The sequence below is a fragment of the Neocloeon triangulifer genome, unplaced genomic scaffold, assembly GCF_031216515.1.
Source record: "Neocloeon triangulifer isolate White Clay Creek 2 clone unplaced genomic scaffold, ASM3121651v1 ptg000022l, whole genome shotgun sequence".
NCBI classification, from domain to species: Eukaryota; Metazoa; Arthropoda; class Insecta; order Ephemeroptera; family Baetidae; genus Neocloeon; species Neocloeon triangulifer.
This window is the reverse complement of record NW_026775562.1, coordinates 2,599,895-2,615,460: the sequence shown is the minus strand read 5'-3', so window position 1 is coordinate 2,615,460 and position 15,566 is coordinate 2,599,895. Positions and strand designations below refer to the sequence as shown.

The 15,566-nt window shown below is 33.4% G+C and overlaps 2 protein-coding genes and 1 long non-coding RNA gene across 6 annotated transcripts in view; 2 read left to right on the top strand and 1 right to left on the bottom strand.

The window, feature by feature from the left end:
• Positions 1-2,538: 2,538 nt before the first annotated feature.
• LOC132204516 (uncharacterized) lies at positions 2,539-4,516 on the top strand. The gene is made up of 3 exons (XM_059633056.1): positions 2,539-2,667; positions 3,149-3,327; positions 3,999-4,516. Exons 1-3 carry the CDS (start codon positions 2,616-2,618, stop codon positions 4,248-4,250), a joined length of 483 nt encoding a protein of 160 aa, XP_059489039.1. The 5' UTR covers positions 2,539-2,615; the 3' UTR covers positions 4,251-4,516.
• Positions 4,517-7,333: 2,817 nt separating this feature from the next.
• LOC132204303 (uncharacterized) lies at positions 7,334-15,390 on the top strand. The gene is made up of 3 exons (XR_009442517.1): positions 7,334-7,468; positions 13,148-13,362; positions 14,908-15,390. It is a non-coding gene; the product is annotated as an uncharacterized LOC132204303 (long non-coding RNA).
• LOC132204300 (cytokine receptor) overlaps positions 13,466-15,566 on the bottom strand; it is a 32,622-nt gene continuing 30,521 nt past the window's right edge. For all 4 annotated transcript variants that reach the window (XM_059632736.1, XM_059632733.1, XM_059632734.1 and 1 more), the window contains 2 exons: positions 14,899-15,159; positions 13,466-14,396 (listed from right to left, as the gene is read on the bottom strand). In XM_059632736.1, the coding sequence (XP_059488719.1) occupies positions 14,043-14,396; positions 14,899-15,159 (615 nt within the window). In that variant the 3' untranslated portion in view covers positions 13,466-14,042. The remainder of the gene's footprint in view (positions 14,397-14,898; positions 15,160-15,566) is intronic.

Below are 15,566 nucleotides of genomic sequence, written 5' to 3'. Positions count from 1 at the left end.
CGTACAAAAGCACTCCACCTTCCTCACGCATCGATCGCCTGCTTAATGATTTCCCCGGAAAATTTGCCTCCCTCGAATTGCCGCCTAACGAATTAGCGGTTTTTCTTGCGCCAGCCGGAGTTCGCGACTTTCCTTCCGAGAAAGCCGTTAATTTGCAAATGCCGGGAAAATGCGTTGTAAATATATAATTTGGGCTGGAAATGCGAAAATCGTGTTAGACTTTTGGCGCGGCGAGAATTGTGCAGCAAATATGGCAACGCACCTGTTGCACTTGCGCGCCCAGCGAAATTCGTTTTGTGCCGGGGCTCGTCGCGCGCGCTAAACAAACAAACACACTGACTGTGCTGGTTATTTCCGTCTGATTAACCAGTGCACGCACCCGTGTGTTATTTCCTACCAGAAAGCATTGATTATGGCAAACGGAAAAATCTGCTTTTGCCATGAGCAAATTCTATCCTTGAAAGTTTGAAAACAACATTTTACTGATGATTCCATGCCTAACCTTTTCTTGGGTAATAATTTATTGAATTAATCTATTTATAAACTATTCACAAAAATCTCTTCTTGTTTCATTTAACTTTTGAATTTACTTAGAGTGTGTCTTAGATTTCAAAAAATTTGTTAAAGATAAAAAATTTTATGATCATGACAACATTGCACTATTGTTAATGATATTTATTTAGCGCAAACAGATATTTTTCACTCGGTTGATACAAACCTGCAAAAATAGGAGGTTGGTTAAGAAAGAGCGACGTGAATTTACCTAATAAAAACTAGATTAATAATATATTTTTTAATGAATAAAGTTTCTTAAACAAATTCTTGATCTTTTTATCCCTTAAATTATGCAAGTATATCAAATTTCTATCGAACTCCATCAAAAAAGACCCGTTTCGGACTTCCAAGAAAAACTTTCAATTCGCAATTAAAGTTTGCATGAAAAAAGCTATCCACTTAAATTAACAGATTCCAGTCAACAACGGCTTTTTGTCAATTTATGCAAAAAAATTTTGAACTAGGACCAAAGAAATTAGTAATCAAATGCCATTTTCCCATAATTTAGCCCCATTAAAATTTCTAAAAAAACACAGTTTCAATTGAAAGATGGACCATTGGACTAGCAAGTGAAATTATTATTGAAATTTCTAATTTTTTCATTTCCTCAAATAAAAAGCGAAACTCATTTGATGATTTTACGGACCGTTTTTTAGATAGATGGTCCAAAACTTGATTAAATTCCATTTCTGTTGAAATTTTGGTTTAACACAAATGGAAGAAAAAAATATAGAATTTTTCAAAAAGAAACTGGACTTAATGATAAGAAAAATATATAATCAGCTTCAGTGACCAGAGAAATATAGGGCTGCAGAGAAACCTCTCGAACTCCTTCCGATGTGTCTGCCCAACTCTTATATTAGGAGAGTAGAAAGTGGCTCGGAAATGGGAAGTAAATAAGAGACCTTAACTTTTCCCTCCGAGCCGGGAAATAAATCCGGCGCGACGAAGCATTGTGTGTGTTTTTCTGCCCGCGGCCATTGTGTATTAGAGAGCATTGTGATATACACAAGTCTCGCTCCAACTTCCCTCTGGGCTGCGGAAACTGCCGTGAAAAGGTCCCGGGACACGCGTTATCATTTACGCTTTTATCTCGCGCGCTTATCTCTTCCCTGCTTGGCGAACTCCGAGAGAGGAAAGATGTAGAGAGACTCCCTGTTTCCACGTTGAGTTTACAAACAAAATTACGATTAAATGTTTTGATAAAACAGCAATTTCTTAGAAAAAAGTCTCTGAAATTGGTATATTTTTTACATATTTCTGGACACAGATTTTAAACATAAAATTAGAAAATTTAAATAATGAAAATGTGATTTTATTAAATCAACTCTCACTTTTTAAAACTTAATTGTGTTGATTAAAACAGCAGCAACAAATTCAAAAGTGCGAAAATATTTTAAATTTAGAACTTCGAATTGAAATAAAATAAAGTGGTGGGAAAATGTTGTTAAAAACAAGCATGGGTACGAATAAAAATATAATTGGCATAATTATTAATTATCAATAAACTGTGAAATTAAATTTTATAAAAATTTTTATTGCCAAGTAATGAAGAAAATAGTTTCAATTATTTAATAATAATAATTTCAGCTTGGAATTATTTTATATGAATAAGTAAGCCGATAATTAAATTATAAATATTTATATTGAAATAAAAATTTTGAAAGAAAACTGTCTTGTGCGGGCCATGTTTGTTTTTTTTCATCCGAGCACATCCCTGCGAACTCTAGCGGTCCTGGTACCAACGATACACCCTCACTCGGCAAAAGCAGATCAATAATTCAAGTCTGCGACGCACATTATGCCCAAAAATCCAAAATGAAATTCCGAAGGGAACAAAATGTATGAAAAATTCATATATAATGTTGAATATATCTTATTACAACAAAATTGAATCAAATCAAGAGAGGAGCAAATAAAAGGAGAAAAATAAGGGATGTTTGGAAAGAGGGCGCGTGCGCCCCTGACAGGGACAAGAGGGTTCTGACGGAGGGGGCGTCTCTTGCCAAAATGGGTCTCGAGCAATCCATCTGACGAAAGAAACTGGTCCTGAAAAGAAGATGCTACTCATCTGCCTACTTGTGTACCTGTTCAACTTACACGCCACCTCAGGTAACATTAAAAACAGATTTCGTTTCTTAAAGTGAGAACCTTCGACCAAGAAATTTAGCCCGTGTCAAAATTGTTTACTTCCGAAAATGTTGAAATTTATAGTTTTTTACTTATGATAATAATTATTTTAAATTTATAATATTTAAGGTCATTTTCGCTGTGCTAAATTTGGCCATTTGTTTAATTAATTATAAAAAATTATTCATGAAAATCCGTTGAACTTTGGATCAGCTGACATTTCCATCAAAAACACCTAAAAAACAAGGAAACAAATGATTTAATTAGAACTTAACATTTGAAAAAAAAACGTTCTTTTTTATTTAAAAATTTTAAACTGTGAAGGTTCAAGTTTATGCATTTTTAAATTATTTTATCAACAATTAAACAGAAAATCAAATTGCAATTTTGAGAAAGCAGCACAATAATTTTCCAATGTCTTTTCTCTGTTATGAACGTTTTATAATTGCAAAATCCGTTGCAGGTCAATTGCTGGGCAGAGAGCACAAGACGTACGCCGCCTCCGAAAGGGCGAACAACCTGACCTGCTTCAGCTGTGGCACCATGGAGGATGGTGAAAATTGTGCCAATCTGCCGCCCAACTCTTCGTACGTCTCGCAAAACTTTGTGCGAAAGTGTCCCGACGAGATGCGAATTTGCATTGTAAGTCAATAAATATAATACAAATCGTTGAAAAATTATAAAGGAGCGAAAGAATTTAATTCTATGACTTTTTTTTATAAAATTTTCCAAAATGAAAAAAAATCAATGAAATAACCCTTATGGAATAATAATAAATTTTAAATTAGATTATTAAAACACATACTTAATTGGTAAATTCAGTTTAATCAGCTAAAATTGGAATTTTTTTCTTTTTATTTAATGATTACTAGCCGTGCTTATTATTATTTTTCAAGCTTGTTAAATTTTTACTAATTTGTTCTTCATTGTCCATGCATTTTTTTACAAAAACTTTGCCCATACCACGCAATAAAAAATTAACTTCGTTCAAAAATAAAAATAAATGAATAAAAATAAATTTTGATTGGGCTGATAAAAGAAATTGTCAACTTTCTGTTCTGATTTTTTTCAATATCAATTTAATATTTTGCCAGGAATTGTATTCATAATAAATATTTCTCCCTAAATTTGTAATTTATCTATTGGCTTAAAAATGTATTTTTTATTTACTTTAAACTTGTAAAAATACAAGATAGAAAAAACACTTGTCGATCATCTTCTCTCTAATTAATTTTTGCAATCTTTCTTGTTTTACGTTTCTTTTAACAATTTTAATTTTAATTTACTCGTTGATTGTTATCTGCTTTTCTCAGGTGAAGCGAATTTCGTACACAACAAGCACGGAAAACTCGATCGCGGACCCAAAAATGTGGTCGTTGGAGCGCAACTGCTCGAGCCGCTGCGAGCCGGGTTGCATCGTGATAGGCGAGCGCACCAAGTTGTACGCGTGCACCCATTGTTGCGACACGCCCATGTGCAACGTCGGCAAGGCCACGGCCTGTCGGCGGCCGGCGGCCAACCTGCTGCTGCTCATGCTGGCCGCCCTGTCTCGCCTCCCCGTCTAAACTGCAAAAGTGAGCCAGAGAAATGAAAAAGATAAAAAAAAACTGCGCACAGAAAAATATGAAACGACCGACAGTGTTTCGACCTCGACTTCAAAAAGTCCCCCCGTCAAAAATCCCCACACAATCAAAAGCAGTTCAACGTTTATATTTGTATATTTGTCCGACGAAATCGACTTTTGTTAAAATGGAAATTATTGAAATGGAATTTAATAAATCCGAATTATTATGTGAATTAAAATATAAATATCACCTGTTAGTATTCGACATGATTTATAATAAACTACTTAATTAAACTGAAAAATATTACCAAAGTGCATTTTTATTATATTAAAAGAGAGCAAAAATGAGAAGAAATTGACCTGAAATGCTGGGCACAAATTTGATTTGATTTAAAATTACTTTTCAATAATGGCAGGTCTGATTTTGTATAAATCAGACGACGTCAAAGATGCCAAAATGAATAATTTGGAGTAAAAAAAACCGTTAAATTGTAGTAAATTTTTTTCAAGAAATAATTCAATTTTGACCATTTTTTGACCATCAAAAGAGCGAATCAAAATTAAAAACCTTAACGAATTTGACCAAAATTTCAATTTCCTTTTTTTTCAGTTTCGTTGTTTTGATGGTGCAGAAGATATTTTATTGATTAAAATTTTTGGCCCAAATTTAATTGAAAAAATAATCAATTTTGATCCTTATGCAATGACGGCAAACAAAGAAAAGTTAGGATATTTAAATTTGTGGTTGGTTTGCATAATTTTTGGTGTTTACTTTCTTATATGTAAAATATGTTCAAAACTAATTAAAATTCCAAACAATTTGTACAATTTATTTGTAAATTATATTCAAAATTAATTTAATTCATAAAAACTACAAAATATCTGTGATTTTTATCATTTTAAACGCTTGATTTAAAACTAATCAAAAAGATAACAATAATTACATGGAAAATCAGATTAAATATATATATTTTTTTCTTCTGATGAAATTAATCGATGAAACTTCTTAGAAGAATGAGCAATCGCCATTAATTTATTAGAACCTTTGATTGGACTTAATTAGCTGCTGATTGAGTCTCTCGTGCGCAATTAAATCTCGACGAATGCGCAAATTGAATAAATAAACAGCGCGTTTATTTCTTGATCGGCGAAGTTTAGCCGCGAGTGTTGATTTTATTATATCGCTTCTCGGACGAGTGCCGCTTCCACGAATCCACCACGATGAAAAAAAAAACGGGCATCGTTTTACTCGGCGAGAGAGCAGATGACCCTTTTTGATGCGAGGGCTCTTTGTCTTTCTCTCGTCAGAATCGATTTTTTTTCTTTAATGACGACGAGACGTGGAAGAAGAAAAAAAAATTATCTCTCGCGCCACAGTTGAGCAATTGAATTCGAGAAGATTTCCGTTTTATCTCTGCATTGGGATCTTTATGGGCAGCTTTCAGCACTTCTCGCGGATGGGCGGCGAAAAAATAGCGAGAACATAATTTCTCACTCACGGGCAATAAAATTGTCGATTTTCCTGGTAAGAGCCAAAGATAAATTTATTCTAACGAGGAAAGCGCTCTTCCCGTGCGCACCTGCGTACTTTTTTTCTCGCGCGCAAGTGTTCCAATCAATTATGGGGAAAACATTTTTGCATGAGTTTCGAGAAAAATTGAATTTATTATTTTTCAAGGCAATCTGCCTTATTGATGTAAATAAATGTTAAAAATACTTTTTCCTTGCAAGTATTTCCACATTTTTGCTTACAAATAACTAATTATTTTTTACTTCGCATAATTTTTATCGGAAATAATTTATCCAAAATCCAAATCCCTGATGAAAATTTTAGTAGCGTTTTTTTTTTGCATTTTTATTTTTGAAAACGTTTTTGTGACTGAAAAAATTTTCTAGGTAATTTATTGTTGAAGTTGCAGGGACACTCTAATTTTTTTTGTAATAATATAATTTCATTTTGCATTTTTTTTTATAATTGCAGAGGAAATAAATTTTTAACTTTGATAATAACTTCAATTCATTTTATTTTCCTCCAACAAGTCTGAACAATTAATTGTAGAAAATATTTGTTGGGAGAAATTTTTGCTTGTACATTTTTTTTTTTACTTTTTATACATGATGAGCATTTGAAAATTTTATATTTTAGTTTTAAGAATAGAAGAAGATAAATTACAAGGATAATTAATTAGTTTGTTCCACGCATGATTTTAACTCATGAAATGGGCTAGGATTATGTTATGGGACTAAATTTCAAACATATTTATTTAGTGCACAAATTTTCATTCCAATTTTTATCGTTATTTAGTTGCAAGTTGTGTTTAATTTACATCATCATAAATTTAAGGCCATTTTATAAGACTTTTCAATGCTAAATCAATTTTTCTTTTGTATAAATTGCTGAATTAATGATAAAAACTACCTTATATTACAACAATTTTTGAATCCAGCAATTTTTTCTAATTTACAATAAAATCAGTAAATAATACTGTGTAGTGTGTTTCAAGGTCACTTAAGAAAACTTTTTCAATGCTTAATCAATCGCTTTAAATTTTTTAAATTAATCACATCACTTTCCAACCGTTAATAAAAGGCTGAATATATGATAAAAAATTACCATTTTACAACAATTATTGAATTTAACTTCTCATATTCAAAATTTCTTTTAGATTTGTTTAAATTTTAAAATCTGTTAATGTATTTATCCCAATTAATTGTTCTTTTAATAATTTTATTAAATGAACTTTTCTGATTATTTTTAGAAAAAAAAAATTGTTTGGTTGTTTTGAGAATTTTCACATAATTTGCTTTTAAAATTAACTTTGGGCTTCTATTTTATAAAATATTTCCATTTGCCCTTCATTGCAATCACTAAAATTGTACTTGAAGACAGAAAAATCGAGCTTTGCTGTGAATTTTCCTGTTGCTTTTGGCGAGTAATTTTTTTGATGGCGCAAATTGAACGACGCACTTTGGGCGGCGAGTGATTCCGAGAAGCGCTTCAAATGATATATTGTCAATTAATTACGAGAGGCGCGAGCGAGAGATCCCCACTTGCTCTCGGTGTGTTCGCGCGGGGAGGAGAGAGATTTTTTCCGAATTAGCCGTGCCAAGAGATCGAGGAATCGAACTCGAGAATAAGCCATTCCTCTTCGGCCGCCACTCGGGACAGCCAGGGTGTGTAATTTCGCCGTCGATCGCCACGCACCTGTGCCACCTCAGGTATTATAAAAACCCACACACTGAACACAGAAAAACTCTTTTTATTGTGAAGCGGCTATAATTTGCCCTGTTGATTTACAACGTGCGAAATCGACGCCTGTCCACACGTCATAAATTTTAAAATAATATTATTTCTTTGCTCGCTTCATATCGTCTCTGATTTTTGTTATTATTTCTGCTAATTATTTCAGCTTTCAATGTACAAGTTAAACTGAAATCTTATTGAAATATTTTTATCGATTTAAATTAAAAATATCAAAATTTTTAATATTCCATCATTTAATTTTTTTTTATATAAATTTCATTTTTTTTTATAAATTCAAAAATTCTAAGAATTTATTTGTTAAAAAAATTTAATTGAACGTAAACGCTGAAAATTTCTCATTCAAATATTGAATTTATAATTTTTGTTATTTTTTCAATATTTTTCCAATAAATCTAATTATTATTCAAAAATTTTACTGTTTACTTATTTAATATAAAAATTTCATTATAATAAAAAATTAATGGTTATTAATCTAAAATCTTCAACTTTTGGTGGGAACTTTCTCCCTATAGTTGTTTGTTGATGTTGAGAATCACGAATCACGTAAGAGCTCTCTTACATTAATTCCAAACGCTTTTAGGTTTTTTTTTCGGTCACGCACGTTTTCAGGAATGCCCTCTGCAAAATTGTGTTATGTAACAATTTTTCTAGGAGATAATATTTTGATCCGTAGCATAATTATGGAAAAATATTTAGGTCCCGCAAGCCAAATGAGAATGACGCATGAAATTTATACACAAAAAATCTTTAGGAAATCAATTTTGATTGTTGTTGCTCAATTTTTAGTCTTATTAGATTTTAAACTTGCAATTAAAAAAACGGCATAACATTTTTAATTATGAAAAAATTGGCCTAGTTGCCAAATTATATTATAACAGCAAACCTTATCTATGCCAATTTGATGGGATTTTCTCTATTTCTTGAAACACAAACTTCAGTCATTTTATTTGGATAATGAAATTCATTAAATATTCTTAGAGAAACTAGAATGTTATTTTTAGATGCAATTTTTATTTCATCAATTTAGAATTCTTATATAATAATCAATTTACTACATTAAATTAACTTTAAAGAATTTCAAAATATAATTTTTGATTAATTTTTACTAATTTAATTGAAAATTGCAAAACTTAATACACAAATTTCTTCCAGGGGTCTAATTCTGTAAGCTTTTTCGTTTCTATTTCCATTTCTATATTCATTTTCCATTTGCTTACCCATTCTATTTCGTCGCCTTTTTCGATTACGACTTCTATTTCGCAGCCTATCCATTTCCATTTCTAATTCGTCGTCAATTTTAATAGTTGAGCCATATATATATATATATATATATATATATATATATATATATATATATATATATATATATATATATATATATATATATATATATATATATATATATATATATATATATATATATATATGTGCAAATTGTGGTAACACAGTGTGGGAGCAAATTGTGGTACCACAGTGTGGGATCAAATTGTGGTACCACAGTGTGGGCGCTAATTGTGGTACCACAGTGTGGGAGCAAATTGTGGTACCACAGTGTGGGCGCAAATTGTGGTACCACAGTGTGGGAGCAAATTGTGGTACCACAGTGTGGGCGCTAATTGTGGTACCACAGTGTGGGAGCAAATTGTGGTACCACAGTGTGGGCGCAAATTGTGGTACCACAGTGTGGGCGCTAATTGTGGTACCACAGTGTGGGCGCAAATTGTGGTACCACAGTGTGGGAGCAAATTGTGGTACCACAGTGTGGGCGCAAATTGTGGTACCACAGTGTGGGCGCAAATAGTGGTACCACAGTGTGGGCGCAAATTGTGGTACCACAGTGTGGGCGCAAATTGTGGTACCACAGTGTGGGCGCAAATAGTGGTACCACAGTGTGGGCGCAAATTGTGGTACCACAGTGTGGGCGCTAATTGTGGTACCACAGTGTGGGTGTAAATTGTGGTACCACAGTGTGGGCGCAAATTGTGGTACCACAGTGTGGGAGCAAATTGTGGTACCACAGTGTGGGCGCAAATTGTGGTACCACAGTGTGGGAGCAAATTGTGGTACCACAGTGTGGGAGTAAATTGTGGTACCACAGTGTGGGAGCAAATTGTGGTACCACAGTGTGGGCGCAAATTGTGGTACCACAGTGTGGGAGCAAATTGTGGTACCACAGTGTGGGCGCAAATTGTGGTACCACAGTGTGGGCGCAAATAGTGGTACCACAGTGTGGGAGTAAATTGTGGTACCAAACAGCGCACGCGATGAATTAAATAATATAAAATACATGGTTGCTAATTTGCTAAAAAAATATTTTAATTGTATTTGAATTCAACCAATTTATAAGAAATTGATTTAATTAACTTCGTGAAAGGAAAAATTATCTTGATCCCCCCTAATTATGAGCCATAAAAAGATTCGATTAAAAGGGGGTGCGAGAGACATATAAGAATTATAAATATACATTTTCATTAAAAATTAAATAATTCATGATAATTTTATCAACCTGAATATTAAAAACCATTCGAAGAGCACTGTAAGCATAGGGAATAATTAAATTAAATATAAATAAATAAATGGCTCAAATATTAAAATTGACGACGAAATAGAAATGGAAATGGATAGGCTGCGAAATAGAAGTCGTAATCGAAAAAGGCGACGAAATAGAATGGGTAAGCAAATGGAAAATGAAATAGAAATGGAAATGGAACGATTCTATCTTACAGAATTAGACCCCAGATATTAATTAATTTTGTGTTGTATTTACATAGAAAAGAATGAGATATTATTTATTTATTATATTTATTAAAAGATGAATTAACGATTTTTTTTAGAATAAAATATAGTTTGTGATTTAAATTGTTGCTAAAATTTCTTTCATTAAAGACAAAAATCTAGTCGCCGTAAGTCTGAGCCCAATAAACAAACTTCTTGAAACAAAAAATCTAGAAATTTCTCAGATCCATTTACAAATTTTCACAATCAAAACATACACGTCTTGTTTTTTCCTGCGAATCAACAAACATCTCTCGTCTCCAATTCAATGTCGGCGCTTCTCAGAAACCACAAGACAAATTAATTTGTCGGTTGGCGCGGCGGCGGCGGCAATAAAGGTTTGAGCACCGAAAATGAATTAACGTCTTTTCCATTATGTGATTTTTTTCCTCGGGGCCGCGAGAGACAAAAAAGGCCCCGCGGCCGGTCCGGAGAATAATTAGCGCGCGCGTGTGTGTTTGGATGCGCCGCCGCGAGTGAGTGATGCATCAGCACATTTTCGTGCGAGATTTTAATATATAATTTTTCCGTGAACCGGAATTTTAAGCGATATTGCATAATGGCGACAAGTTCCGTGAATCGCCAAATGAAAAGGGACAAAAAATTAAGCCGGGAGGTCAAACAAAGCCCGCGGCCGAGATTTCTTATTTCTAACGACAGAGCAGACGCTTTGACACTACGCGGAAAAACAATTAGGACCGCGATCATTTTCATTCTTTGATTCTCGGTATATGTATAAAATCGATGCCTATCTCTCTCTTGTGTGTGTGTCAGATTAATTGACAGCACCGAGGCTTCCAAAGCCCCCCCCCCCCCCCCCAGCTGCGTCTGTTTGTTTTGACACGACTGGGGAAAAATTTTATTAAAATATCGCATCGTCCTGACAAGTGATCCCTCATATCGTCTGGCAGCATTTTTTTTAGAATTTATTTTGATTCTCTTTGATTATTATTATGTTCTTAAAATGAAAAATTAGTTCATTTTTTATTTCAAAAAATTTTTGAACTTGATCTTTGATTAAAAATTAAAAGGTTTGTATTTTGAAACAGGTTCTGTGTTTCTCTGAATTAGCAACAATTTAATTTTGTTGATTATAATTTCTTTTATTTTTCTTGAATGAATATCGTTTGCATTTTGTTTTTTAAATCATTAATTATTTATTTTCCTTAATAAGCGCTTTTATTTAATAAATTAATTAAAAATATTTTTAAGAATTTATTCATAAAATTTATTGAATTTTAAAGTTTGAAGAGTTATTTCAGATTTACAATTAAAAACAAGATTGGGAAATAATAATACGTAAAATAAAATAAAACAAAGATTCAGGCAACTTAATATCTGTAAAAACTGGTAAAAACCTAAAAAAATAGTTTTATAAGTTTAGAGACAAGTTTATATTATTCAATTGTTAGCAAATTTGCTATTTTTTAATATTGTTTGTCAGACTTGTTTGGAGTAAAATAAAATGAATTGAAAATTCAATAAATTGAGCTTCATCCCAACAAAAAGAGGTTTTTTTTAAATACTTCATCGTGCTTTATATATTCCTTTTTGAAATTTTAAACAAAAAACTTTCCAAAAAAGATAATTTTACTGTAATGGGAACTAAATTATGTCTCTATAAAGAGTTGAAATATAATAATTAAAGATAATTCAGGTAAAAAAGTTCACCTAGATTTATTTTTAACGCTTGCAATAAAATGTCTATTTTAAATACAATTTCTATACAAAAATTTAGTTTGTTTGAGAAATTTTTAATTTTTCTTAATTTCATTAAAAACAAAATCTTTTCTAAATTTTTATATTGAATTTAATAATAGGGATGGTATTGGATTGAAATCACAGATTTTCAGTTACTTTTCGTATTTATTAATTCATCTTTCTCCATCTATATTCCTTACAGTAACGATTGAGGAAAAACATGACACTAAATAGTTTTATTTTCCGAAAACAACCAAAACTCAACCCTCGAGATGACGCACGGACAATTTTTTTGCACAAGTACATAATTGAGATACGATTTTCCGAAGTACGTTTCCATCGAACATGTATTGCCAGAAATTTTGAGGCAGAGAGAATAATTAATTGAAAGTGAGGAGACGGCAACGGTGAACTGCATATAAATTGGACTCGGATCGATCAACAACATAGGCGCGATTTTTGTTTCACATATTTCATCGTTTTTTTTGGCTTGAGCAATGCAATAATTTTAATTCTCGTATCAGAAAAATGAAAACAATGTATTCGTCGATGGCAAAATTCGCCGTTTTATAAAAAGTATAGCATATTATCATCTTCAATTGTAAATACACTTTTCATTTTCGTCAATATATAAGTTGAGATTTATTTTTTAAAAAAGCGCCTGCTCTTCATCTTTCTGGTCTACTTTTGTTCACTTGAGTAAAGGCACGGAAAAAATTCCATCTGAGGCTCCAATTAGTTCGTTAATTATATAGTTTGATGGATCACAATTAGTATGTACAACACAATAATTTTTTTTTGTATAAATATTCAGCAGCTTGTATGGCCTGTGAGAATAAATGTTACAGAGAGAAAGAGAGGGTTAAGGAAGGTGAACTATTTACACGTCGGGAAGAATCTTCTCATCTTTCACACTTACTTATATTTACACTCAAGAAGAACGGCTTATTGCGTGAATTAAATCATAATTAGCAACTTAGGGCTAGACTTCAGGAACTTGTAAAATTCTTCTGCTCACTTTAACCGGAATTCGCGCTGCTACGAAACATAATAAATAAGTGCGAAAAACTGCAGAGATGGCAAAAAAATATTAAATTTCTTTGTACAATAAATATAAAATACAAATAATTATTTTAAAAAATTGATTCTTTCCACAGGTACACATTCAAACAGACGTGTGCGGGTGTGAGAGAGTTGGCAAGAAGTGATTTTTTGTTTTCCTGATTGAATGCAGACTTCTTCTTCTTCTTCGGTCCGCTGCCTGAAGGCACACAAATGAGCAACAGAACGAGACTGCCACCCCCGGGGGCGGCAACCCTAGGCCCACTTGGCTGCTGGAGCGACAACGAACGAGCACATCAACTTGCGTCCGGTATTGTTAATGATTTTTGTTCCGCTGGCACAAAATAAAACTAAAACACTCTCGGTCCGGCTGGAGCTCGACGACGGTTTCGGAGGAGGTCGTTTTTAGTGCGAATTAAAAAAAAAAACAGATTTGCAGAAACGGTGCGTTTCCATTGTGCTTGTTCGTTTGGCAAATTATTTAAAATGTAAGACTTTCTAGTTTAAAAGAAATTGGCAAATTTTTAAAATTGAGAGCAAAAATTGATGTTAATGAAAATGTTTATGATTTAAATTTAACATAAGTCTCTCATTATTATTTTTATTTGAGAAGTTTTTCAGATTTGAAAAACTCCAAAATTTTTAATATGATTTTAATTTTAAATCTGTAGCGTAGAAATCCTTATATCACTTCATACTCATTTGCTAACTTTTTTTGTCAATAAAAATTTGCCAAGTCAATAAAATTTCTCAAGAAATAAGACTTTTAATTTTTATCAGAACAATAAAATACAAACACAAAATAAAAACACCGATTTCAGCGCGACAAAATCAGCATCCGGTGGTTAATAGTGATTAAAAACTTATATAAATAAAATAATACATCAGTCTTCCACGTCCGTACATCTAGCACGACCCCTCCTTAGCCCCCCGATCGGCCCCAGCCAAATAACCTAAGTCCTGAGATGGGTTCGAGAGTCAATGCTCAGGTCACTGGTCACCTTCGCCGGCCGCCTCCGGCCGCGGCGGCGCCCCGCCGTGGGGGACGTAGTTGGAGGCGGCAGGCCTCCGTATCACGGGCACGCCCCCGTTGCCGAGGGCCACGTAGCCTGAGGAGGCGGCCACGGGGGTGGCCGCGGCCGCCGGGCCGCTTTTGGCCGGGTCGGCGTTGCCCACCTTCGTGTAGCCGTTGGGGGCGGCCGGGGGCAGGGTTGGCGACCCTGACGCCGAGGAGGAGGCTGAGGAGGAACTTGGGTCTGCAGTCGAGGGGGAGGCGGACGGTTTCCACACATAGGGGTGGGACACGTAGCCGCTGGCTGAGGTCACCGGCGATGCGCGCGGAACCTGAAACACAACATTTAATTTTATGAACAAAAACTTTAATTTGATGGGATGGAAAAAAAAAATTTATCAAATTTAAAAGCTGATTTGAAATAAAATAAATTTTCCGAATTAATAAGACCATGAAATAATAAAATTTCAATTTATTATCCTCATTATTTGTATGAAATTTATAAAAAATTATATTTTATTTAAAAAAAAATAAATAAATAAAAAGGTTCAAGAATTTATAACATTTAATTTTTAGATAATTAGGAAAATAAATTGAAAAATTTGGTTGTGTTTAAGAGTTGATTTGGTTCTTCAATAATTTTTTAATTATAACTTAAAATTCTTTCTAATGTCAAAAATATTGAAACAAAAAAATTCAAAAATTATCAAAAAAATTCCGATTGATATTGATTTTTCAGCATATTCAATATAAATTTCAAAGTCTTGCCAAAATAAACTTTAAAGCCATTTAATTTATTCTTATGAATTTTAATAATTTTTTATTTCTTCTGACCTGTTCCAGGCTGACGTAGCCGCCGCTCTTGTTGGTGAGATTTGGCGCCGTCGCCACGCTTGGTGGCGCCTGCTCGCCCACCCTGATGTAGGGCCCGACGGGCGACTCGGCCCCCGGGGCGCCTACCCTGCAGTACTGAAGACAAGGGTAGGCGTCGGGCTGCACACCTGGCTGCTGCACAGGGGTGGCGCGGAACTCCCAGTCCTCGTCTTCGTCGGCGTGGCCGAGATCCGAGGGCGCCTTGTTGCTGCCCTCGTTCATCTGAAACCATGTACAAAATTTCGGTGTCAATTCAAAGTTGTCTTTTATTTACTTATTTCACCCTCAACAAAGAAATATAAGATTTTAACAATAATGATTTTTTTTCTAATTAAACACAAGTAGAGTTGAAATAAATAAACATTTTGGTAAGGAGAAATTATTAATGTCCAAATGGAAAAGAAAATTGTTACAAAATATTCATTTTCATATGAATAAAAAAAATCTATTTGCTCTGAACTGAAGCCTGTTTTCTTTTCCCTCTAAGTGCTCACAAACAACATTTTGATATAAAATATTTATTTATTAAAACTTCTCAGATAAAATGTATATATAAATTAGTAAAAAATATTTAGGGTGTGTTAGTCGCTTCAATAATTATGTTGCTACACTGCGTCCGGTTTCATCAC